Here is a 24,419-nt window from a genome sequence, read left to right as displayed (position 1 = left end):
CATTATAGATAAATCGGGTAAGCTAAATTGTCCATAATGTATATGTGTGAATGAGAGTGTATGGGTGTTTCCCAGAGATTGGTTGCAGCTGGAAGGGCATCCGCTGCGTAAAACATATGCTGGATAAGTTGGTGGTTCATTCCGCTGTGGTGACCCCAGATTAATAAAGGGACTAAGCCGAAAAAAAAAAAGGAATGAATGAATAACTATCCAAAATACTTTACATTTTGTTAATTTTTCAGTCTGTAGAAAGTATAGTCAGACAGTATACCAAACTTTATTTTTGTTTAGTAATGAACTTTGCCACAATTCCATTTGGACAGCTTTAAAGGTCATTTTCAGTATTTCGAGTATTTTGATTTTCTTGAACCCTAAGTCTCCAGATATTCAAATAGTTTTATCTTGACCAAATCGAACAAGCCATACATCAATGAAAAGCTTATTTATTCAGCTTTCAGATTATTTATAAATAATATTGAGATTCAGGGTTACAGATCAAGTATTTGAATAAAAGTACGGATACCCATATAATATGTTTTACTACAGTAAAAGTGCAAAGGCATTCAGTTTTAACTCCAAAAAAATTGTACTGATTGACTTGAAATGTACAGTATAGTTGAATTTTTAACATCAAAGTTGTCTGAGCAGACTGATTGAGGCCCTTAATGCATTTGAAAGTGTAAATAAACAAGCCTCAATAACAAATCTACCCCTTCAAACAGAGATTTTTCAGGACCACACTTCGAAACCAAGGGGTAAGAAAATTTCCCAGAATACACCAGCCACAACAGCAGCATAGTTGCACCCGGAAGTCAGGAGATCCACAAATAATATTTTTTGTCATTATTACAAATCTTTTACAACAAACAAGCACATGTTTTAATATATTCATAACGGTGTTCGTGTTTTACCATCGTGCTTTAAGAAAAAAGTGCTACAATAAAAACCGCTAAAATTCATTCTAAAAATTCAATTCATAAAACATTCTGACACTCGATGACACTGGAATACCCTGTCAGTAAGGTATAGTGGCTGTGAATGAGCTTTTTAAAGTGTCTGCTATAATGTTAATGTTGTTTTCGTGTGCTTACATAGATGAATATGGCCACTGTAATGCACAGTACAGTTACGATCTTATTGCCACATTATATCCTTATGATAACATAATATATGCCTTCAGTTATTTCCTGAAGATAAATACCAAAAAATAACGCAACTGGAATAACTACAGCGATCGTCGATCTTTTATGAAGCAAGAGATCACAATGACATATGATGACGTGTGCAGGTGTTGTAGTGCTGTTCCATTTCTTAGGGGTACATTTTGACACAAAAATACAATTGGTATTGGGCCTTAACCCTTGAATGTCCCAAACATGAGCTGTAAATGAACAGATATGTTTTACTGGGGATAATGAGTGATGTGTGTGTTTTACCTGTGTCTGCGAGGGCCTGAAGGAAGAGCTGAAGCTCTGCTGAAGAGAGTCCAGGAAGGGCTGGATCTTGTAGAGGCCTTGACTGCCACCCTGGCTGGAGCGGAAGGCTACAACATGGAAGTATTTGAGGATCTTTTCGAAGCGCGCTTGGCTCATCTTGAGCGCGATGCTGCGGTTACTGAAGAAACCACTGCTCCAGATGCTCAACACCGACTCACAGCGGTTCACGCTAGTAGATGTAACGTAGCCTAGAAATGCTTTCATTTCTGCCAGTGTCACGTTGGTCCAGCCTTCATCACTGCCGAAACGCTCCTGGAACTTCTTGGCATACATGTTGGTCTGGGTCACCATGTTCTGAATGACGTTGTCCGGTACAAACAGCTGGAAGAAGTCCATGGCTGTAGAGGTGGCTGACATTTTCTGTGTTGGACCTATAAAATAAAAGGTATGTTTTAAGATATTTTTTTTGTTGTTGTTGTTTTTAGATATTTTTTAATTGTGTCACTTTTTAAAAAGCACATTGCATTGAAAAAAAAAATCAAAGATTATTCCTTGGATTTACTCTTTTTTATGTTAACTGGCTGTAAACAATTTATTTGGGCTGAACTTAAAGTAACAAATGAAGCTGAACATTACTAAATTTAATATGTTTTGTTTAAAATCAACACATAAATAGTTTGCAACAATTTTGCTATGCACATGACTACAGAAAATAATGATAGAATGATTGCATTACAATATAATTCACAAAGCCCATTATTTTAAGTTAGAAATAAACAGAAAAAAATATATCAAATAATCAAATAATATGTGAAACACACATTCGGAACATGAGATTTTAAGAAAACATTTAAATATTTACAGTAAATCATTCAGCAGCTGATTACAAAAAAGCTAATCTTGCAGTAAACAGAACATTGTCAATGCACAGTAGTAATTATGGTGGCTTGAGAAAGCCACCATTGTGATAATCTACACAAACTTCTTCTTCCGTCTTCTGAGACTAGTTTTAAGTTGTATTTCCTCCTAAGCCTTTCAAGCTACATACTCCAAACTTTTGTCAGATCTTCAAACTGGTCTGACTCGGGTTGCTATATCTTTTCTAACTGATTCGATTTTCGGTTTTCCGAAAAACAACCCAGAAAATTCCCAAAAGTCCCATTGACTTAATATTGAGTCAAACTTTGTGAGCTCATAACTCTGCATCAGACTGTTCCTACAGAGTCTGGCCTTATTCAACTCAAGTCAAGCTAGTAGCCAACCACTGATGACCTTTAAACTTGCTAGCCACTCCTTAGCAAACCAATTTCAGCACCCTAGCAACTGTCCCATAGACTGTGACCAGCTATTCTAACACATGCTAGCAGCTTTAACATACTGACATGCTAATCTTGCTAGAGACATGCTAGCAACATGCCAGTGATATGCTAGTCATGCTAGCACATGGTAATTCATGCTAACAACATGCTAATTCATACATGCTAATTAATGCTAGAATCATGGTAACAACATGCTAATTAATGCTAGAAACACGCTAGTAACATGCTAATTCTTGCTAGAATCATGCTAGTAACATGCTAATTTATGCTAAAATAAGCCTAGTAACATGCTAATTCATGCTAACAACATGCTAATTCAGACTAGAAACATGCTAGTAACATGCTAATTCAGGCTAGACTTATGCTAGTAACATGCTAATTCATACATGCTAGCAATATGCTAATTCATGCTAGAATCATGCTAACAGCATGCTGATTCATAATAGAATCATGCTAACTCATAGTAGTAGCTATCATGCTATTACAAACCTCAGACACAGAGATCAACTTTAAATCTGTTTACTGGCTTGCTTCATTCTTTACAGTGGTTCCATTGTTGACTGCAGGCATCTTAAACATTCTTTTAGCCAACTTGATACTTTTTAAAGCTAAATAAACTACTTTCAACGGGCTTTTCTCAAGTCACCATAACGTTTTCAAACTTTACTATCTAGTTATAAATAGTGATGCTAAATTTAAAAAGCATAATGGCTAAATTAAAAATAAAAATCATAAATTGTCTTGCGATTTCAGTTCTTTCATGTCTTTTGACTTTAACAGAAGTTTAAAAGTGTGTAAATGATGACATCATTTTGTTCATTTTAGGATGCACTGCCTATTTAAAGAGCTAGTTCACCCAAAAAGCAAATTCTTTATGAGTTTCATTCCTCTGTTAAACACAAAAGAAGATATTTTGAAGAATTCTGAAAACCTGTAATCTTTGACTTCCACAGTATTTGTTTTTCCTACTATGGAATTCAATGTTTGCAGGTTTTCAGCTTTTCAGTAAATAGTGGGAGATTTTTGGATGATATTATCCCTTCAACTCCACAGACGGGGCATTGGATGCACAGTTGAACTTCTAATGAGTTTTATCAGGACTCTTATCACCATCTACCTAACAGGGAGCACTGAGCATGAACTAATGAGCGTATGGTACATCAACATGTGCTGTGAGGGCTGATTTTATCAGCTAATGACGAAGAGTTGTAGAGAAAGTGGTTTGCAAAAAAGCTTAATTTTTTCCCTTGTTATCTTTTGCTCCACTTCCACTAATGGCCATTTTGTCAACCTTAAAAGGCATCAAGAAGCTCACAGAGAAATGGAGCAAATGGTTAAGAAAGAAAATATAAGTCTCGGTTCATCAAAGTTCTTGATACATTAACGTGCAATGAAAACTACTACACTGTTACTTAGTCTGAATAAACACTGTATAGTAATGATAAAGATGATAACACTTGTATTCTGCACTACATGTTAAGATATCTTACAGGTTATGAACAGCTATAAACTGCTATTCCAGATTGGCACACATTTGTGCACTTGTACAGTGGCCTAATGATCCCAAACCAACAGAGTGTGTCATTCAATTGAGTGCAGGATACAACTGAGATTAAACAGCTGCCGATTTAGATTATATTAGATTAAACTAGATTCAACTTTATTGACGTTACATTGTCATTACACATGTACAAGTACAATGCAACGAAATGCAGATCTGATCTACACTGTCTGATCTACACTATCTGTTGTAAAAATCAAATAAGCAGATGCTCAACTAACTGTATAGGAAATGCAACCAAAAATTAAAAATTCATCTCAAGTGAAGAAAAAGTGCAACGTTATTTTACTTTTATATTATATTATATCATATTATATTATATTATATTATATTATATTATATTATATTATATTATATTATATTATATTATATTATATTATATTATATTATATTAAGCAAAATTAAGTTTTTGCTATTATATAAACAATTGTAAGTAAATATCAAATATAAATATCAAATATCAAATTTTTATCTAAAAATGTACATGTTTTTGCATGATGTGGCAATATTAGATTTAGCTTAGACATTACTTTTAAAAAAATTCATTTTTGTTCATGCAATGAAAATCAATGGTAACCAAAACAGTTTACTCGTACATTTCAAAAATATATATAGTCATACAGATTTTAAAACAAACCTGATTTAAATGAAATGATAGTCTAAATAGTAAAAGAAAGCTACCAGTATGTGGCAGTATATGTCTAAAAATAAAAGTTATAATTTATTCAAATATATAAACAACCTGAATATAATGTCGATAGTACATCCATCTATAAATATCACCATAGTTTTTCTATAACAGCACTTTATAACTTATACCTCTATCCTGCACTTGCTGCTATTGCACTGCTGGTTAGACCTAAACTGCATTTCGTTGCATCGTACTTGTACATTTGTAATGACAATAAAGTTTAATCTAATCTAATCTAATCTAATCTAAATGGTCACACTTTTTAATAACTTTTCATCAGGTAGTTACTAAATGGATTTACTAAAATTATAAATGATTTTAATAATGAATTACTAATTAATAATGAACAATACTTGTACAGAATTTATTAATCATGGTTCAAACATTTGTTAATGCATTATAATAATCCAAATTCATGCTTGTTAACATTAGTTAATGTGCTGTGAGTTAACCACCTAACAATAAACCAATACATTTTCAATATGAAAAAAATTTCTGTCATATTGTTCATTGTTTGTTCTTGTTAGTAAATACAGTATATTAACTAGTATTAACTAATACAATCTTATTATAAAGTGTTCCCATTCAATTAGTTTAAAAGTAAATTCATTCATGAAGTAAGTACACATCTCTTTTCATGAATGACCCACTGAATCACTAATTTACCATGCAGATTATTTAAAAAGGCAAATTAATTGAAAAACAAAACATCACTGTGCTTTTTAAGTAATACTTTGTTAGCAAAATTGCCAAAAACAAAAGTGTAATCAGTATCGCATGATACAGTAAATGTGACACAAAAACATGTACAGGTGCATTAATGCTCCAAGAGCTTGCGCTTTATACTGCTGCGGGAACATTTTTGATCAAGGTGTGCTAAAGGGAGGGCTTTTCCCATTTGAATGTTCTAATTTTAGCATATTCACATAACTCACACTAGATTAACTTTTAAAATACAATGAAAAAAATTATTCAAAGATGATTCCTTGGATTTACTCAATTTCTCTATGTTAAGAGGTGGAAAACAATTTATTTGGGCTGAATTTAAACAAACAAATTAAGTTGAACATTACTAAACTTAATTTGTTTGCTCAAATTCAACACAAACAAACTGTTTGCAACAGTTCTGCATGCAAGTTGATGCAACACTTTTTTCAGTGTACATACTTTACACCTCTCATAAATCACAATTCAACATAAGACAACATAGAAAACCTACATTGCATTTCTAACAATTTTATGACTTAAAGAATGAATAAATCTTCCCCACGGCAATGTAGGGGCATCATGTTTGTCACCAGTCATCTGTATGAAATGCAATTTTGGTATTGAATGAGAGCAATAAGTGTGTTCAAATATTTATAACCTGTTATTCTTTCATGACAAAAGAACACCCAATATAAACAATACAAGCCATCAAAAATGTGTTCATTTCCTGAACAAACACTTCTGTCATGCTTTCCAAAGGGTCATGTGCTCATTTAGTCACATATGACACACATCTTAACCCAACAACAACTGCTGCTGTTCAAACAGAAGCTCATCTCCTATTACGGCTCTGAAGAAGCGCGTAAATCAACGCAAAAACACCCCCAGGACAAAGTCCTTTCCACTGTGTCTTACAGTATGCTCATTCATCTGTCCATGCACAGTACTTCCTTAAAAGAGGTGTAGTTCAGTGGGGAAAAACACCTAAGGGGAAATAATCTAAGTTCTGTACTTCTAAAAGCCATTTTAATTGTGTTGAATCTGAATTATTAACAATTATAAGTTAATGAAACTGAATTTTATTTGCAATTAAAAAATTTTTTTGAATTTGAATTTCTTAACTTGAATTTGAGCTTCATAACTTGAATATTGAACTTCTGAAATTTATCACAATTAAGATTTTTTATGGACGTATTTTCAAACTTCAGATATTTTTGCCTTTATGTGCGACCATAGGCGTCTATTAAAATACATATGTTTGATTTTACATTATGGTATGCGTAGATAAAAAAAGGCATATTTTTACCTATTTTCAGACCCCAGCAGGCCTCTGTAATTCGCACCCTGTGCACAACCATGAATCAAGCAGAGGTGATTCTTAGTTCACTTTTTGGTGATCATCTACTCTTCCCTGTTGATGACACTTAACCTACTTTCTGCACGATCTGAATTTCACAATCTGAATTTCGGGTTTTGAATTTTAGAATATTGAATTTTTTTCATCTTGAAAACTTTAAACTGTATTTTTTCAAACCCAATATCTGCAATCTATGAACTCAGAACCAAAATATGAAGTTTGAAAATATGTATATTAAAATCTGAGATAAAAAAAATTCAGTTGTTTAATATTCAAGTTATTAAACTCAAATTCAAAACATTTTTTAATGGAATATAATATTCAGAGGCAACCCCAGACTAATAAAGGGATTAAGCCAAAAAGAAAATGAATGAATGAATGAATAATATTCTGTTTTATTAACTTACAATTGTTAATAATTCAGATTAACACAATTCATATTATTTTGGCATATTATTAGCTCCATAATAAGCAAGGAAATATCTAAATCTAGATTCAAATATATATTAATGTGTATATGGTAAACTGTGTATTTTAGGAACTGTAACCAATCATCAGTAATTATCATTGATCAGTTCATTAAATGATTGTTTATTTAACAATACTTTTACACTATACTTATTTGAAATCCATATTTATCATTATGCCTGTCAGAAATCCTATCGAAAGAAGCAGAAAATTGATAGAGAGATTAAAATCTGGCATGACATTAAATCAAAGTGTTATGTAATATCACTCTGTGGCCTAATCCAGATAATGGCCGTATCGCTTCTGAAATGCATAAATTGTACTTTATAATCATAGAAAGCTAAGCTTAAATTGAAAAAAGCATACAAAATTGCTTGTTCTTTCTTAAGCTTAATACTTAAAGTGCTGCACTGCTATTTTATATAAGCTGACTTTAAGAGCTGTATTCAGAAGGTTTTCTAGTCACACCCAGAAAACATTCAAATACACTTATTTCTCTTTCTTTACAGTGAATCTTCTCAGAAAACAGCTGCTGGTTTGCTTCATAGTCTGCTAGATGAAATATTGAAATATTGAGATGAAGAACCAGCACTTTTTTCATGCACTCCCCCCCCCCCCTCCCCCCCAAAAAAACACAAAAAAAACAACAATCATATCTTTTTGAATCTCACAGTTGCAAAGGATGTAGCAAGAGCACAAAGTTTGACCTGAATAATATAGACCTTACATAAGTTTCTGTGCTGTACCAGAGAAAAATACTAAAATAACATTTTTATAAACAGCACTGAAAGCTCAATCTGATTGCAACATTGTTTGTCAGCATCCACAAGTGTCACATTAAATGACACGTAACATAAAATGCTAAATGTCTGTGAATTGATTCTGTGTGCTCCTTTCATGCATGATTTTGCAGCATGAGCCAAAGCAAAGGCGGTTAGCAGATGGCCAGTTTTTTTCCCCCATGGTGACAGACAGAACTTTCTGAGCAACCGCGACGGAAAGATGTGTCATTCATCAACAGCACGCCGTCTACTCGTTTTGGAATACACTCAAACCCAAACATGAAAATATCTCATGAAGATTACTGATTCGCAAAATAATTTAGATTTTTTTTTCATTATGCATCATTCTTCCATCTAAAAATGTTATCTTGCATCTTTAAAGCATGCTCATGGGTCACTTTGACTTGAGTGGCATGAAGCATGATATTATTATCAGTCTATTGATTCATATGTTGGGTCTGTGCAGTCAGTGATGCCCAGGAGGCTTCACACACTCATGGTTATGACGGTATTTAGACTGACAGTAAATGGCAATTAGATCAGAACATATTATAGAATAACAGACAAACCTCTCCACCATCCTTGCAGGAACAAAAACATGTTTTGTTATTCAGGCAAAAATGATTCCCAGCACATTATGTAAACCGCAGCATTTGCAAGTCTGTCTGGCATTAACATGTGGTTATCTCTAGCTATGATTCAGGCAGAAATATACAGACCTTCATTATTTGTGTGGCTAAAACTGAAAAACTGTTTTATTTTTTCAGGATATTTCCCATTACATTTGTCTTGGCATTAAAAAACTAAACTATTTAAACAGAAGCTACAGGCAAGAAACCACTTTATTCCATTTCCCAGAGAGGGAATTTAGTAAGAACTTTCATTTGATATCAGAGATATGGAATAATAAATAATACTAGTATAACAATATAGTTAACATGTACAGTACTTAGCATAATTGAGTACACCCCATTTTAAAAATGAATATTTTTATCTATTAATATGGTTAAAATATATATGTACATTTGAACAAAACAGATTTATTAAACAGATATATTTATTAAAATAATATTTTTGTCACACAACATCTTTAGAAATAGAAAGATACAATCATTTCAACAAAATTGTATATATTTTTTTTGTTTCTGTTGATTTGTGCTATTTTTTTTTAAATTTTGCTTAATAACATATAAATTTGCTACTATTTTTTTAACCATTATTTTATGTTATTTTGTTAGATTAGCTCCAGATTTGGGTTCAGTACTGGCTAAACTAATGTATATGCACAAATATAATATTGTAAAGCATCCTAAAGAAAATATTAATTTATATGAGAGATTTGTGGAGGGTGTACTCATATATGCTGAGCACTGTATGTGGGTTTGCTGCATTTTGATGATCTTCAGGTAAGCTTAGGCCACTAAATAATGAATTTACTAAACAGTTAAGCTACATTCTGTTTTGCACTTTATGCAAATTTATAGTTTTCCACTGACTGCTATTAAAGTACTTTGAGCAAATGGTTTATGACTAAAAATAATAGATCAAATTCAGTATATACCAGACTAGGGCTGCACAATATATCATTTCAGCAACAATATCACAATGTGAACATTCACAATACTGTAGACACATTGCGAGTAAATGCAACATTGAGCCTGGATTTTAATATATCATTTCAAGTGTTTTTTGAGGCCTGTGAGCGTGTGAGGGTTTTAAAAGCATGCAGGCCTAAGAAATAACACAAATTTGACAAATTAATACTGATCAATTCTATTTAATTGGTTATAAAATGAAGACTATGCTGTATTATTGAACATTTGATTATTCAATTACTTTATACCTGAATACAGTTCAACTACTCGAAAAACAATATAAAAATGTGTCTTTTATTTATTGAATTCATCTATGCTTTTAGATTATTCCTTATATTTTATGCACTCCCCTACAATCACCATAATTATTCTAAAATTATAAATTCTTTCTAAATAGTTATTCAACACATCTAGTGAAATTGAATTCATATAGCTGTATTGTAGCAAAGTTTGTTTGTAGGGTGAGAAGAAGACAGCAGTAGATTTTATTTTAAATTGTAGCCACGACAACACTGTAGCTGTGTGTGTTTATGCTCTCTCTTTTCCCAGTTGCTACTTCACTCCTTATGAAGGGTTGCTCTCTGGCCCAATCACTAGAATAAACAGGTGTTGTTTATTATTTTTGATTAGACCGCTGATTAGCTGCTGGGCTCTGAGCATGCTCTCCCGCCTCAATGGGTGTTCGATCATGCTTACCTCTCCACAAATATATATCGCAGAATAAAAATATTTTGCATATTGTTTGCATTACCCCACTGATAATGCAAACAATATACAGAAAAAGAGATTCAGACGAAATATAAATGCACTGCTCTAAATTGCATGTTTTAGGCATTTTCCTGTGAAAAGGCATTATAAAGTAAATGCTTAACATGGTATTAGGACAGTGTGTTCGTTTTCATCGGCTTGCATGTATATACGCATCATCAATAAGGTGTTACTGAATTTAATCTTTTAATATGGTCTTAATACATTAAGCCATGATTTTAGTGATTAAAAGAAAACCACATCCTAAATGTAAAAGTCACTTAGTTTATTAAATAAAGACCCAATTCATACTGTGAAAAAAAAACAATATAATAAACTGGTCCAAAATTTGTTTGGGATTATTTTTATTTTTCATTTAGTTCCATTATTATTTGTTGTACTTTGGACTTTGTTTATTTATTTAAATTGATATTTTATTATTCATTTTATTCTTAATTATTTTCTGTTTTAATAATACTATTTTATTTATCCAAAGATATTATGCAATTTTTAAAAGACATTTCTTGTATTGATTATTTTATATAATTTTATAAGATTTATTTTTATAAACTACTATTATAATTATTCCATTATATATATATATATATATATATATATATATATATATATATATATATATATATATATATATATATATATATATATATATATATATATATATATGTGTGTGTGTGTGTGTGTGTGTTGGATTGTTTTGTTTCTTTAATACTAATATGTGTTAATATTAATTCAATGTTTATATAATTAATTAAATTATTTATTTATTGTTAAGTGAAATTCTCCTAAAGATTTAGCACTAAGCCTCTGGCACTCCTTTACACCACCAGTTTAATAAACCCTAATGTAAATATTTGTGGCTAGAGACAAATTTAAAAAATTGACAGGACTACTGCAGTTGTATGCATGTTTTACCCTCCAGGTTTCTTCGAAAGTTAAGTGAAAAGTTTTCATTTCAGTATTATAATTTTTCTGTTTTGTTTTTAGATGATTTGCATTGCTGGGTTGGCACAAGGTCTACAAACTTAAAAATAGTTTTTGATATTACACTATTATTTTTGTTTGGATGATTTGCATCGCCATGTTGGCAGAGGAACCACAAGCATTTGACTGGTCTTTGTATTGATAAGTCATGCAAAATCTGTCAGGTAAACTGAGTTCATGAAAGCATAACTGCACCGATGTTTGTTCTGAATATTTTCTCCAGACATTCAGTGAGGCGTTAAAGCCCAGACAGTTGTGAGCTTAGATAAAATTAGGCAACACTTTATATTAAAATCTCCTAAAGCCAGATTAAACCACATACAATTACATGCAGTCTGAAATCTATGGAAGCTGAACTGGAGATTGAATGCCAACAACATTAAGGATTTTATCCTGCAATAAACTATTAGGTCTGACTTTTTATTGCAGTTTTAATGTTCTTATTTGTTCTCTCCAATTGACACTTGCTAAATATACAGTACATGTCTGCACAGTACATCACTTCATAAGAAAGCATTTGCACTAAATCTCTGAAAGAGCCATCTTATCACTTCAAAGTGTGAAATTCTCAGAAATAAGAGCCTCCTCTCATCCGCCCATGCAAATGCCCTCTCTGCCCTGAAACTGAGCTTATCATACTCAAAATCACAGCTGCTCAAAGTCTGGCAGACACAAAAAGCATCCTCAGCTGGACTGAAACCCCAAAATTTGGCCTGCTCACTCACGTCCCCTATGTGCATGCATGAATTCACAAAGCAAGCTAATAATCACCCCTGATCCATATTTCAAGGAATTGTGTCATCTGTTGGAGCCATCTGATGAGAGAGATCAAAGCAAACCAGTGTAGTCATCAGAGAGTCCCATCTGTGAGCTTAATTACTCGTCGAGCAAGCAGGCCTCTCAAGGAGGACGAAGCTGCATTGCATTTACACTAATCAGCGTTCATCACCGTTACTCCAACTTACCGTGCGTGTCCTGGTAGTGAGGCAGGCTGAGGTCCCGCAGCGTATCGCCCCATCCCTCCTCCTGCGCCTGCCCGCTAGACACAGAGCCGGGAGGACCGCAGCTCTGACTTCGAGTTTCATTGGCTCTAGCATCGTCCGCATTCGTCTCCGGGTAGTTATCCGAATTGGAGTCTCCGGTGGTACTGTAGAAGGGGTTCTCGCTGCTGTCGTCGCCTGACTCCCCGAACACATCATCGGAAATCTGCAGGCTCTCGTAGCGAGATCGCGCCTCCTCGAGCAGCGACAGTCCCCTCCTTCCACACTCCGCCATCGTTTGTCAGTCCCGACGTTGAGCTGCTACACCCGGCGAGCTTCGGCATGCAAATGACCTCCTTAAAAAGAGTCCAATCCGGCATCCAGTCTGCTCTGCCGAGCCCCTCCGCTGCGCCTGAACAGCGGCCGCAGGTCTCACTAGCGGCGGGGAAACAAAGGTGAGCGCCGTGGGAGCTGTCCGCCGTGCGTGGTGCTGAAAAGCCCCAATCCTGCTCGTGGAACCCCTCAACTGACCACTCCACAAACGAGCTCTGCATCCGGGTTGGGTGGGCGAGCGGGCGGACTCCTTTCTCTGTGGAGGACTGAATGAAGCTCCGGCTTCCTTGAAAATCACCTGACTTGCTCTTCCTGCGCTGTCCAATGGGATTAACCTCTGAATGAATCATGGATATTATTATAGACACACGAATTATATTCGTTCTGCCTTAGATGAAGTATTTAGATGGCTTGTAGTAGGTATTGTTTTTTTCGGTTTGAATATGCAAGAGCATCAAACTGGGTTTAGGAAGAATTTTTTAAAGCAAAAAACAAACAAACAAACAAACAAACAAACAAACAAACAAACAAACAAACAAAAAAAAATAAATGAAAATTGAAATTGTGTATTAGTAATGCATTCTTACGCAAAATGCTTACACAGTGTTCAGCATAACTGAGTAAAGCCCATTTTGAAAATAAATATTTTTAACAATTTCTCAGTGAACACAGGCAATTTATCTTTGTGCATTTAAACAAAACAGATTTATTAAACAGATACATTAATTAAAACATTATTTTCATCACCAAACATATTTAGAAATTGAAAGATAATACAATTAAATTCAAGCAAAATATTATTTTTAAATTACAAACCACAAAATGTCCACAAAAAAAATATTTTATTTTTTTCGTCTTCTCTTTATTTTTCCATTTTTTAAATTTGTATTTAATATTTTTCTATAACATGTAAATTTTTCGTTATCGTAAGTAATTTTGTTTGATAAGCTCCAGATTTGTTTCCCAGAAGGTTGTGGCCAAAAGGGCATCAGCTGCGTAAAAACTGGCTAGATAAGTTGGCGGTTCATTCCGCTGGGTTCCCTGAATTATCCGGGAATGAGGGAATGAGGGAATCCCCTCATTCCCTGAATTAATAAAGGGACTAAGCCGACAAGAAAATTAATGAATGAATGAAACTCCAGATTTGGCTTCAGTGCTGACTAATCTAATGAATATGCACAAATATAATATTGTATAGCTTTCTATTAAAAAATATGAATGTATTGCAGTTTGAAAATGAAAGAGTATCAAAAAGTCAAGTATTTTTATTTTCCAATAAATAAATATTCAAATGTGAGCCCCAGAGGCCCAAATGATGTACAGCACTTAGCATAAATGAGTACACCCCATTTTGAAATTTTATATTTTTATTTATTTCTTAGGGAATATGGGTAATATATATTGGTGCATTTGAACAAAACATTCATTAATTTTCTTGTCGGCTTAGTCCCTTTATTAATCCGGGGTTGCCACAGCAGAATGAACCGCCAACTTATCCAGTAAGTTTTTACGCAGCGGATGCCCTTCCAGCCGCAACCCATCTCTGGGAAACATCCCCACACACATTCACAAACACACACATTCATACTCTACGGACAATTTAGCCTACCCAATTCACCTGTACCGCATGTCTTTGGACTGTGGGGGAAACCGGAGCACCCGGAGGAAACACACGCGAAGACATGGAGAACATGCAAACTCCACACAGAAACACCAACTGAGCCGAGGTTCGAACCAGCGACCTAGCAACGTTCTTGCTGTGAGGTGACAGCACTATACCTACTGTGCCACTGCCTCGCCATTTGAACAAAACAGATTTATGAAACAGATACATTTTTTTAAATAATATTTGGTTGCAGAAGGTCTTTAGAAATGGTAAGATAATACATGTATAGTCATGCAAATATGCATTTGACAGAGATTGTCATTTCAAATTTAACGTAACCTTTAGTTTCTTTGTTTTATTGGTACGCTACAAAAAAGCCACCTGAAATTAAATGATACAATTAAATATTGTAAATGAATCAGACTTTTAAAATGTAAACACTGTCATACAGACATTAAAACAGACAGAGGACAATGCATAAAACATCAAGGTAAAGGCAAGAAAAGCTTGACTAATGTATTCAGCATTGAATACCATTGTGTTATAATGGCATTGTTTATCCACTTAAACTCTGCTGCTATTTGAAGATTTCCACCTGGATTTTGCCTACCCAAATTTAAAAGCTTCTCAAATCCACATGCAGAGGTGTAAATGCAAAAATTTGGTGTCATTTTAAAGAAAACCCTTTGAATTTACATAAAACACTATTGAAAGTGTTTAAAATAACTGTATATGTCGTCTGTGTTATAATGAACACCTAAAAAAGAGGCGCTTTTTGTATTTTTTTATAAACTCAAATTTGAAAGTGTGGTCTAGCTTGCTTTAATTAATTTTGTTGGTTCCTGCACATCTCTGTAATCATAGGGAAAAAGAAAAAGGTATCTACCATAATCTATGCAAAAGTTATTGCATTCCAACTGATGAGAGATGCTGTATAAGCCACAGAGACCGATCCTTGTTTACGTATTTCACTATTCTTTTGTATGATCAAACATAATTCAATGTGTTTGGACCACATTAGACATATAAAAGGATTATTTATGCACATCACCTCAAAAACAGAGGAGAATGGCCCTGAAGGGCACAGCATAAGGTAAGAGATGACAGCTGTCTGTGCTATCTGGGGCTGCTTATTGATCATGAATGTATTGTTTACATTTCTGCGCCATGGAAACACCACAATTCATTCAACAACTGTTTGGCATATGAATATAATTCAGCAAAAAGAATGCTAGAACTGTATGAGCACCGGCAACAGCTTTCATTTGAGCTATAACTTGTACATGTGTCATATGAAAAAATATGAAAATGAACCAATGTAAAATACCTAGCTCGGGTATCCAAAATACTGTGTATTTAAGTGTAAATTACTTTTATACAGTAGAATGAAAACCAAGGTGATGCATATGTCCATAAAATATAAATTCTACACTTTCAAACGACACCACTTACGGGGGTCTGGTGCACTGCTAACCCTTTAAATCTGAAAGCGAAAGTCGATGACGCAGAGTTTAAATGGTTAAGTTGTAGTGTAATAGGCCTAAGTTCAGCATTAAAAAAATTAAATTATACTGCATTAGTTATATGATTTAAAGCAAAATTTTTAGGAAATTCCCCTTGGCAAATTTATTGTAATACAGCTTGGTATATATTTGGCCCACAGCCCTCAATCCATTCTGTTTTTTGACCCTTTATAGGAAAAACTTGGGGCATCTCTGCTTTAGATAGTATAAATAATGATATTCATTTATTAATATAATCTTTAAAAATCATTCATTTATGTTGATACATTAGATGCTTGATATGTTAACTTCAAAGATTAAAAGAGCTACTTGACTACACAAAAACATATATGGATAAAAAAATAACCCAAAAATGTTGATACAGTGCTCAGCATATACGAGAACACCCCTTACAAATCTTTTAAATTCATATTTTTAACAGGAAGCTTTACAATATTATGTGCAAATCATTAGATTAATCTGTATTGAAGTGAAATCTGGAGCTTATCTAACAAAATTACTTATGATAATGGTCCAAAAACTAGTACAGTATTAAATAAAAAAATCAAGAGAAGCAAAAAAAATAAATAAATAAATAAAAATAAATAAATAAAATAAAATAAAATAAAAAATAAATAATAAAAAATAAAAATAATAGTAATACAATAAATAAATAAATGTAAAATGGAAATTGGAATTTTATTGTATTATCTTTAAATTTCTAAATATGTTTGGTGACTAAAATATTATTTTAATAAATATATCTGTTTGATAAATCTGTTTAGTTTAAATGCATTAAAATACATTGTCTATATTCACAGAAAAATGGTTAAAATATTTATTTTCAATACGGGATGTACTCAATTATGCTGAGCACTGTAGGTTATAAGTGAACAGTTTACAGTGTGTAACCATTAAAACTCCACTATTTTGATACACTTTGAGACCTTTCTAAATATTTAATAATTCACTTTGGGGTATGCGCATTATGAAATCCCTGTGCTGCTCACTACCTGAAAATAATTTCATTAATGGAGTGGTTTGTGGATTATATTTAAACTGCAGTACTGTACCGCTGGTTGCCCAGTGAGGCGCTGCTCTCAATCCTTCTCTGTTTCAGGCTCTGTGGAGGTTGTATTTTCCAGCTACTCGTCAGCGTGTGCCATGTTTGCGGAAGTTGAATCGATTACTCTGTCATTTAAACGAAATGTAGCACTTTCTACTCACGTTTAACTAAATACATTTTCTGATTTTATTTATTTGTGACCCGTCCTAAAAGAATGATGACCTTACCGAAGGCACCGGATTCTCTGTGTTTCGACAAAGACGAATTTATGAAGGTGAGAGAGCTGTTAGTCATTTATCAGCTCAACAGAGCTCTGCATTCAGCTGTACAATACCTAACTTTAGATGTGTATATTTGCATTTTGTGTATTCATATATATTTTAACTATAACGTTACTGTTTGGGCAGGAAACTGGTACACCGTTTAGGCTCAATCTACTTACGTTATGTTCAGGGGGCCTAACGTTGAAGACCCAAAACAACGTTAATTTAGAGATTAATATTTTTATTCGGTCTTCAGACGGTTTAAAAATGATATTTTGCCTTTGAAAGAAAAACTATTGGACATTATGTATCTAAACCTTTTCCCCTAGCGGTTACAAATCCAGCGAACTATTTTCACAAATGTGTTCCTGTAATGTAGTTTTTTGACATATTTAACCAAATTATTCATTAATTTTCTTTTCGACTTAGTCCCTTTATTTATAGGGGTCACCACAGCGGAATGAACCGACAACTTATCCAGCACATATTTTACTTAGAGGATGCCCTTCCAGCTGCATCCCATCACTATGAAACATCCATACACTCAATCACACACATACACTACAATTTAGCCTATTCAATTCACCTATAGCGCATGTGTTTTGACTGTGGGAACCCACGCAAACACAGGGAGAACATGCAAACTTCACACAGAAATGTAAACTGACCCAGCTGAGCTCGAACCAGCAACCTTCTTGCTGTGAGGCAACAGTGCTACCCACTGCACCACCCTGCCGCTCCTAACCAAAATATGTTAAAACATATTTTAGAAGAAGAGTTTTTTTAAACTGTTCTTCCAGAGTCTGGAAAGGGGATGAAAAATAAATAATTATGATATAAATTCATAAATTCATTTATTTTCCTTCGGCTTAGTCTCAATTTCAGTGTTCGCCACAGCACAATAAACCACCAACTTTTCCAGCGTATGATTTACGCAGTGGATGCCCTTCCAGCGTCATGCCTTACTTACACCTTACACCGCATGCCTTTGGACTGTGGGGGAAACGGGAGCATCCAAAGGAAACCCACGTGAACACTGGGAGAACATGCAAACTCCACATAGAAATGCTAACAGGTCCAGCCGGGATTCGAACCAGCAACCTTTTTGCTGTGAGGTGACGGTGGTAACCACAGAGCCTCCGTGCTGTCCTATGATACAAATATAATCAATAAAAATTTGGTTATTAATCAAAAAATAAAGTAGATTGTGCAAGTTCAAACAGTCATAATTTAAAAAATAAATAAGGTAAAGGTTTAAATGAATAATAAAATAATTATCACTAGATAAATCTGTAAATAAATAAATAGAGCACAATAATAAGTAGGAAAAAAATAATTAAATAAAAACAACATTTTTCTTATAATATTTTAGACCCATGTATGGTATTTAGACATCTATTAATTTGTCTTTTATTTTACATAAAATTGTGCGTTTTCAAGTTTAGAATGGGGTCCTCACGCAAGGAGGACCATATAGAAACATGCATTTAAAGAAATCTAAAAACACAATTGTTACTATTATTGAACTTTTTTGTATTGTGCACAGAACCAGAAATCCTCATCATCTCAAATCTCGGAAATCTTCAAACATGCCAAATATAAAAATTCTACTGAGTATAGCTGAAATATGTTATCAAGTTGAAATTCATGTTTAATAAGTTCTCTTGTGGTTATGAAGAGTCCTGAAATATTAACTTGATACTTAAATATATTTTTACACGGTTGACTGTTCTCTTAAACCCCAAACAGAATTGAAACTAATTAATTGAAACTCAGATTGTTTATAAATAAATTTTTTAAGCATTTCTGACATTTTTTAGCATCATATTTCTACTTGATTTTTTGAATATTTATTTGTATGTTTCCATGCAGGATGACTTCGACGTGGACAAATTTGTGGCTGACTGCCGAAAGCGTGTCCAGTTGGAGGAGATGCGTGAAGATCTGGAGCAATATTACAGACTCCTCAAAACAGCCATGGTTGAGCTTATTAATAAAGACTATGCAGATTTCGTTAACCTCTCCACCAATCTTGTAAGTCTTTGGTCTTTATTAACATTACTTTATCAGCAGAATTGTGTGCTACTGTAAAGTGTGCTTTATGTCTTATTTCTAGTGCAAGATTATGTCATTTTTGCTATGTAAGCATGTATTTGTGTTTTAGGTTGGGATGGATAAAGCCCTCAATCAGCTGTCTGTTCCACTCGGCCAGTTACGTGAAGAGGTGCTGGTAAGTGCTTAACACATCCCTGAATATTTATGGATTGGCCATATTTCATCAAGTCAATATCTAAGTATGTTCCTGTCATCAACAGAGTTTACGATCCTCTGTGAATGAAGTTATTGAAGCTATAGACACCCAGTTGTCCAAGCAGGATGATATTCAGAAAAAGAAGGTAGGGCATGATGCGCAAACTTCATTTATTTTATTTTGAAATATGATTTTACCACTTTACACATGTTGATCAATAATATTGTGTCCCGTGCAGCTCTGTGTGTTAAGACTGATTCAAGTTGTGAGATCAGTAGAGAAGATTGAGAAAATTCTTCACCAAAACACCAAAGATACAACATCACTGGAGACCAGCAGGTGGGCTAGACTTAAAAATGCAGGGTGTTGTCATGTTGTGGATTGATCATAAAACAATTAAGTTCAAGAATTGTGTTGTTTCAGCTCATTTTCAATAATAAACACTTAAGCAAAAGTAATTTATTGAATGGTTTGGTCTTGGTATGCTTTTTAAAATCCCTCTGTTTTTTGGGGGTCTCATACACTGCATTGGTTAGAAACAAATGTACGAAATATTATTGTAATAGATTGTAATTAATGTCTAAAGAATAAACACAAGGTAATTGCAGAAAATGATAGTACATGTGTGCACTAAATATAATAATATTTACAATAGATTCTATGTGAAGTGGGACCTGGACCTTGGTGCAGACAGTGAAGACATGTCTGAGATAAGAAAATATTGCATAGCCAGAATAACACTGTCGTAACACAGTCAATAACTTAGGAATAGAAAGTTAATGCAAAAGCCTTTGCTGTTACTTTTGATCAGTTTAATTTATATTTGCTCTATGAAAAGTAAATTAAAAAACCTAATAAACCAATACAAATACTGACCCCAAAATAGTAACGTACATCACAGCTAAACAACTTGTTTTGAAATATGTCCCATGCATGATATAAGATAATTATTTAGTAGCTATTTTAAGTACCTCTAGCTACTAGCTACACAGTGCGGTGTATATGAGTGCTGTTTTTTAAGTTAATAGCCATGTTAATGAAGGCTTTTTAACTTTTTCACCTACTTTTTGAGTGCCTTGAACTGATGATTTTTTGTAAATCTTTACTTATCAAGATACTTTTTTTTTTTTTTTTTACAGATAGCATTATTTGATGAATAAAGATATTAATGAAAGAAATTTGCTCAGCAGGAATACGAAATGTAAAAATAAACAAAATAATAAACACAAGATAATTGCTGTAAACTATAATATATACGAGCACTGAATATAAAAATATATACAATGGAATGTATGTGAAGTTGGACCTGGATCTTGGTGCAAGCAGTGAAGACATGTCTGAGATAAAAAATTATTGCATAGCCAGAATAACACTGTCATAACACAGTCAATAACATAGAAATAAAAATTTAATGCAAAAGTCTTTGGTGTTACTTCTGATCAGTTTAAGTCATACTTGATGTGTAAAAAGTACATTAAAAAAAATAAAACAATACAAACAACTGACCCCAAAATAGTAATGTACATCACAGCTAAATAGCTTGTTTTGGAATATATCTCATGTATGGTATAAGAAAATTATTTAAAATTATTATGTTTTTTAAATACCTCTAGCTACACAGTGTGGTGCACATAAATCCCTTATCTAAAGAGCATCGTTAACACATTCAATACCCCTGAAGCACACTTTTTTTGTTCGCTTCTGAACCTCTAACTATTGTTTGCATTTAAACTACACTAAGCATTGCAAATGGCTAGTTTGTTGTTTGTTTTTCAGTCCACTTCTGGCAGGTCAGATTTTAGAGCGGATTGCCACTGAATTCAACCAGTTACAGTTTCATGCTGTCCAGAGCAAAGGAATGCCATTGCTTGATAAAGTCCGCCCGGTGAGCTTTTTTGAAAATTACAAGTGTTTTTAACATGACCATTTTGACACGTTTCAAATTTAAATGAGAACATTTTGATTATATGTCTGCTTACTGATTTTCTGTTCTGCGTTTCAGAGAATAGCAGGTATCACAGCTATGCTTCAGCAGTCCCTTGAAGGTTTATTGATCCAAGGCCTGCAGACGTCAAACATAGATATCGTACGCCATTGCCTCAGGACATATGCTACCATCGATAAGACCAGGGATGCAGAGGCGCTGGTTGGACAGGTCTTAGTCAAACCGTACATGGATGAGGTAGATTTTGCATATCACTCAGTTGAGGCTGCACAGTCATTAGTAAGATAGTCTCAGTATTGTGAACTTTGCAAATGGAACTGAAGCCTACAGCTTGTTTTGGAATATATCTTGTTTTGGAATATATATATATAATTTATTTATTTTTTTTTTTGGGCGTATTTCCACAATTGTAAATGTTATTGATTTGTTTGTGTTGAGGGCTTATAACAGGTTATAATACAGAAGTCAACAGGGTATAATACAGAACTATGCATGTAATTCATAATTACACACGACAGAAATTTACTCATCTGCCTTCCTAAACCTTTAAAAATTTACAACTTCATAAAATAGTCTCATTCTGTTTTTTTTTTTTTTTTAAATTTGAGCCTGGTTTCTCTAGAGGTTTTTCCTTCACTTTCATCAATTGGTGAAGTTTGTTCCTCGCCAAATCAAATAGTGTTCTTCCGGGCAAAAAGTCTTCATTGGTGTGAGCCTGTAGTTTGCCATTGGGGAATTACATGTTTCTAACCAGTCCTTTTCTGTTGTACTACTTTTTCCTTCTTTTTCCCTTTTAATTCTAACATATGAGTTAGGGTCTGATCTATAGTTTTGAAAACAATGATAAAATCAACAGACTATTGTCAGTGTTACCCCTTTATGCTGACAGAATTATTTTCACTAAAGCACTCTGAGTCAAATCCCCTATCTTGTGCTATACTGAATTAAAATAATGTCTTATTTGAAAGTTTATATAAATCTGCATTTTTTTGTTGGAATCTTTTGAGTAAATGATTCTGAGACCGCCAGCACCAAATTAGTTATACTTAATTACTTTTAAAAGATAATTCACTTTTTGATCAGTATTGCATATATCAGTGTTTATATTGCATCTATATACCTTTATCCCAATACTTCTGTGGTAATTTGACTTTTAATAACAAAAAAGTAACCACATTGTTTAGGTAAAACACTGAAGCCATTTCAAAACTATACACACTCTCTCTGGCTCAGCAGCAGTGGCAATGCATATCTGAATTTCCATTCTGATCATGGACGTAGTTGCCAAGTATTAAAACCACACAATTGTCATCTAGGACAATATAATTGTGTGTGTGATTGAATTGATTTTGCAATCGATCCTACATTATATTCTGTGGCAAGTACTAGTATGTACAGTAGTTATTGCATTAAAAAAGGGGACACTGCTTTTGAGGTGGGATACGGATAAGGTTAGGGACAGCTTTGATGGTATGGGTATACTCTTAAAAAAATGTTGGGTTATTTCAACCCAAATTGGTGAAATTAAGTGTAGGTTTAAGTATGGGTCAACAGTGTAATTAGAAATATAATTACATGCAGGCATTTTTTAAAAATACTTTAGGAACAATGTAAAAACCAAGTGTTTACACTATGGGTGCTTTTACAATAACGTTAGCACTTTTGGTCCACACCTGGGTTCATTTGACATCATAGTACGGTACGTTTAGCTAATGTGAACGCATCTTCTCAACTCGGGTGCGCACCCGTGAAGTGTACCCGGATCCGCCTGAAAGAGGTGGTCTGGGGTACGGTTCAAGCGAACTCTCATACAGTTCACTTATGTTATAAATGCAATCGTACCAAATAACAGAAGTGAACCGCCAATTGTACAACAGACTATCATTTTCATAATGTTCATTCGTGTTTGTGTGTGTCTGTGTATCACGTACTGTACCTTGGCGACAAGTGGTACTAAGCCAAGACAAACACTGTGATGATGTCTCTTCCAAAAAAAAGCTTCTGCAGACATCTCAGTATGTTCTGAACATTTATAATATTTTTTCATTTTGGTGCTTGGCTTTCGTGACTGTTACCTACACCAATAGCCGTAAACAAAACAGCAGCTCGATGCTGCAAACGTACCGGGGTTCAGAAAAAAAAAAGACAGTGTGAACATAACTGAGAAGGTGGCAAGCGGGGACACTGGAACTTAGGTTTTGGTCCAGACAATTGAACCAAGTGTGAAAGCACCCTATAAGTGCTTTGTACCAATTCATCAATTTAAATGTACATGCATAGTAGTTAAGTCCACATAATATGAAGGAGAACCTTGCAATCTTCTAACCACAACTGTTCTTTTTTTGTCAGGTTATAGTTGAACAGTTTGTCAAGTCTAGCCCTAATGGTCTTAAGGTGATGTACGCAAAGCTGTTAGAGTTTGTGCCTCATCACTGCAGACTTCTGCGAGAGGTGACCGGTGGCGCAATCTCTAGGTATGTTTGCCACTCACATAAAACTTTTACAGCATTGAGCCATTGTTGTCACATCATACACAATATATTTTAATGAGCTTCCCTTTATGCACATCTAGTGATAAAGCTGACATTGTTCCCGGATACGACTTCCTAGTGAACTCCGTTTGGCCTGAAATCATTAGAGGTGTTGAGGAAAGAGTCCCTTCTCTTTTTAATCCCGGAAACCCAGATGTGTTTTATGAGGTGAACAAAGCAAAAAAAAAAAAGTGCATTCATATTTTCTATAAAGTTTGGAGGATACATATAAAACTTTTTTTGCAGTTTTGACTGAAGTTAAAATTTGTCTTAATT

At 33.9% G+C, this 24,419-nt stretch overlaps 2 protein-coding genes and 1 long non-coding RNA gene across 4 annotated transcripts in view; 1 reads left to right on the top strand and 2 right to left on the bottom strand.

The window, feature by feature from the left end:
- The window catches only part of pgbd5 (piggyBac transposable element derived 5), a 38,135-nt gene extending 25,194 nt beyond the window's left edge, over nucleotides 1-12,941 (bottom strand). Inside the window, 2 exon segments of the mRNA NM_001145605.1 lie at nucleotides 1,437-1,867; nucleotides 12,632-12,941. Of these exon segments, the coding sequence (NP_001139077.1) occupies nucleotides 1,437-1,867; nucleotides 12,632-12,941 (741 nt within the window).
- Nucleotides 1-24,419, top strand: part of cog2 (component of oligomeric golgi complex 2) — a 198,537-nt gene that overhangs the window by 159,865 nt on the left and 14,253 nt on the right. The window contains 9 exon segments of one of the 2 annotated variants that reach the window (NM_213354.1): nucleotides 17,231-17,427; nucleotides 19,289-19,450; nucleotides 19,581-19,646; nucleotides 19,732-19,812; nucleotides 19,906-20,006; nucleotides 21,444-21,552; nucleotides 21,670-21,849; nucleotides 23,962-24,086; nucleotides 24,185-24,311. In NM_213354.1, coding sequence (NP_998519.1) covers nucleotides 17,368-17,427; nucleotides 19,289-19,450; nucleotides 19,581-19,646; nucleotides 19,732-19,812; nucleotides 19,906-20,006; nucleotides 21,444-21,552; nucleotides 21,670-21,849; nucleotides 23,962-24,086; nucleotides 24,185-24,311 — 1,011 coding nt within the window. In that variant the 5' untranslated portion in view covers nucleotides 17,231-17,367. 2 annotated transcript variants of the gene reach the window in all.
- On the bottom strand, nucleotides 19,340-24,314 carry LOC147841064 (uncharacterized). The gene is made up of 2 exons (XR_015505966.1): nucleotides 21,299-24,314; nucleotides 19,340-20,772 (listed from the first exon to the last, which is right to left on the bottom strand). It is a non-coding gene; the product is annotated as an uncharacterized LOC147841064 (long non-coding RNA).

This window comes from Danio rerio, chromosome 13, assembly GCF_052040795.2.
Source record: "Danio rerio strain M-AB ecotype USA chromosome 13, GRCz13ab, whole genome shotgun sequence".
Taxonomy (NCBI): domain Eukaryota; kingdom Metazoa; phylum Chordata; class Actinopteri; order Cypriniformes; family Danionidae; genus Danio; species Danio rerio.
This window is presented reverse-complemented; position numbering and strand designations above follow the sequence as displayed.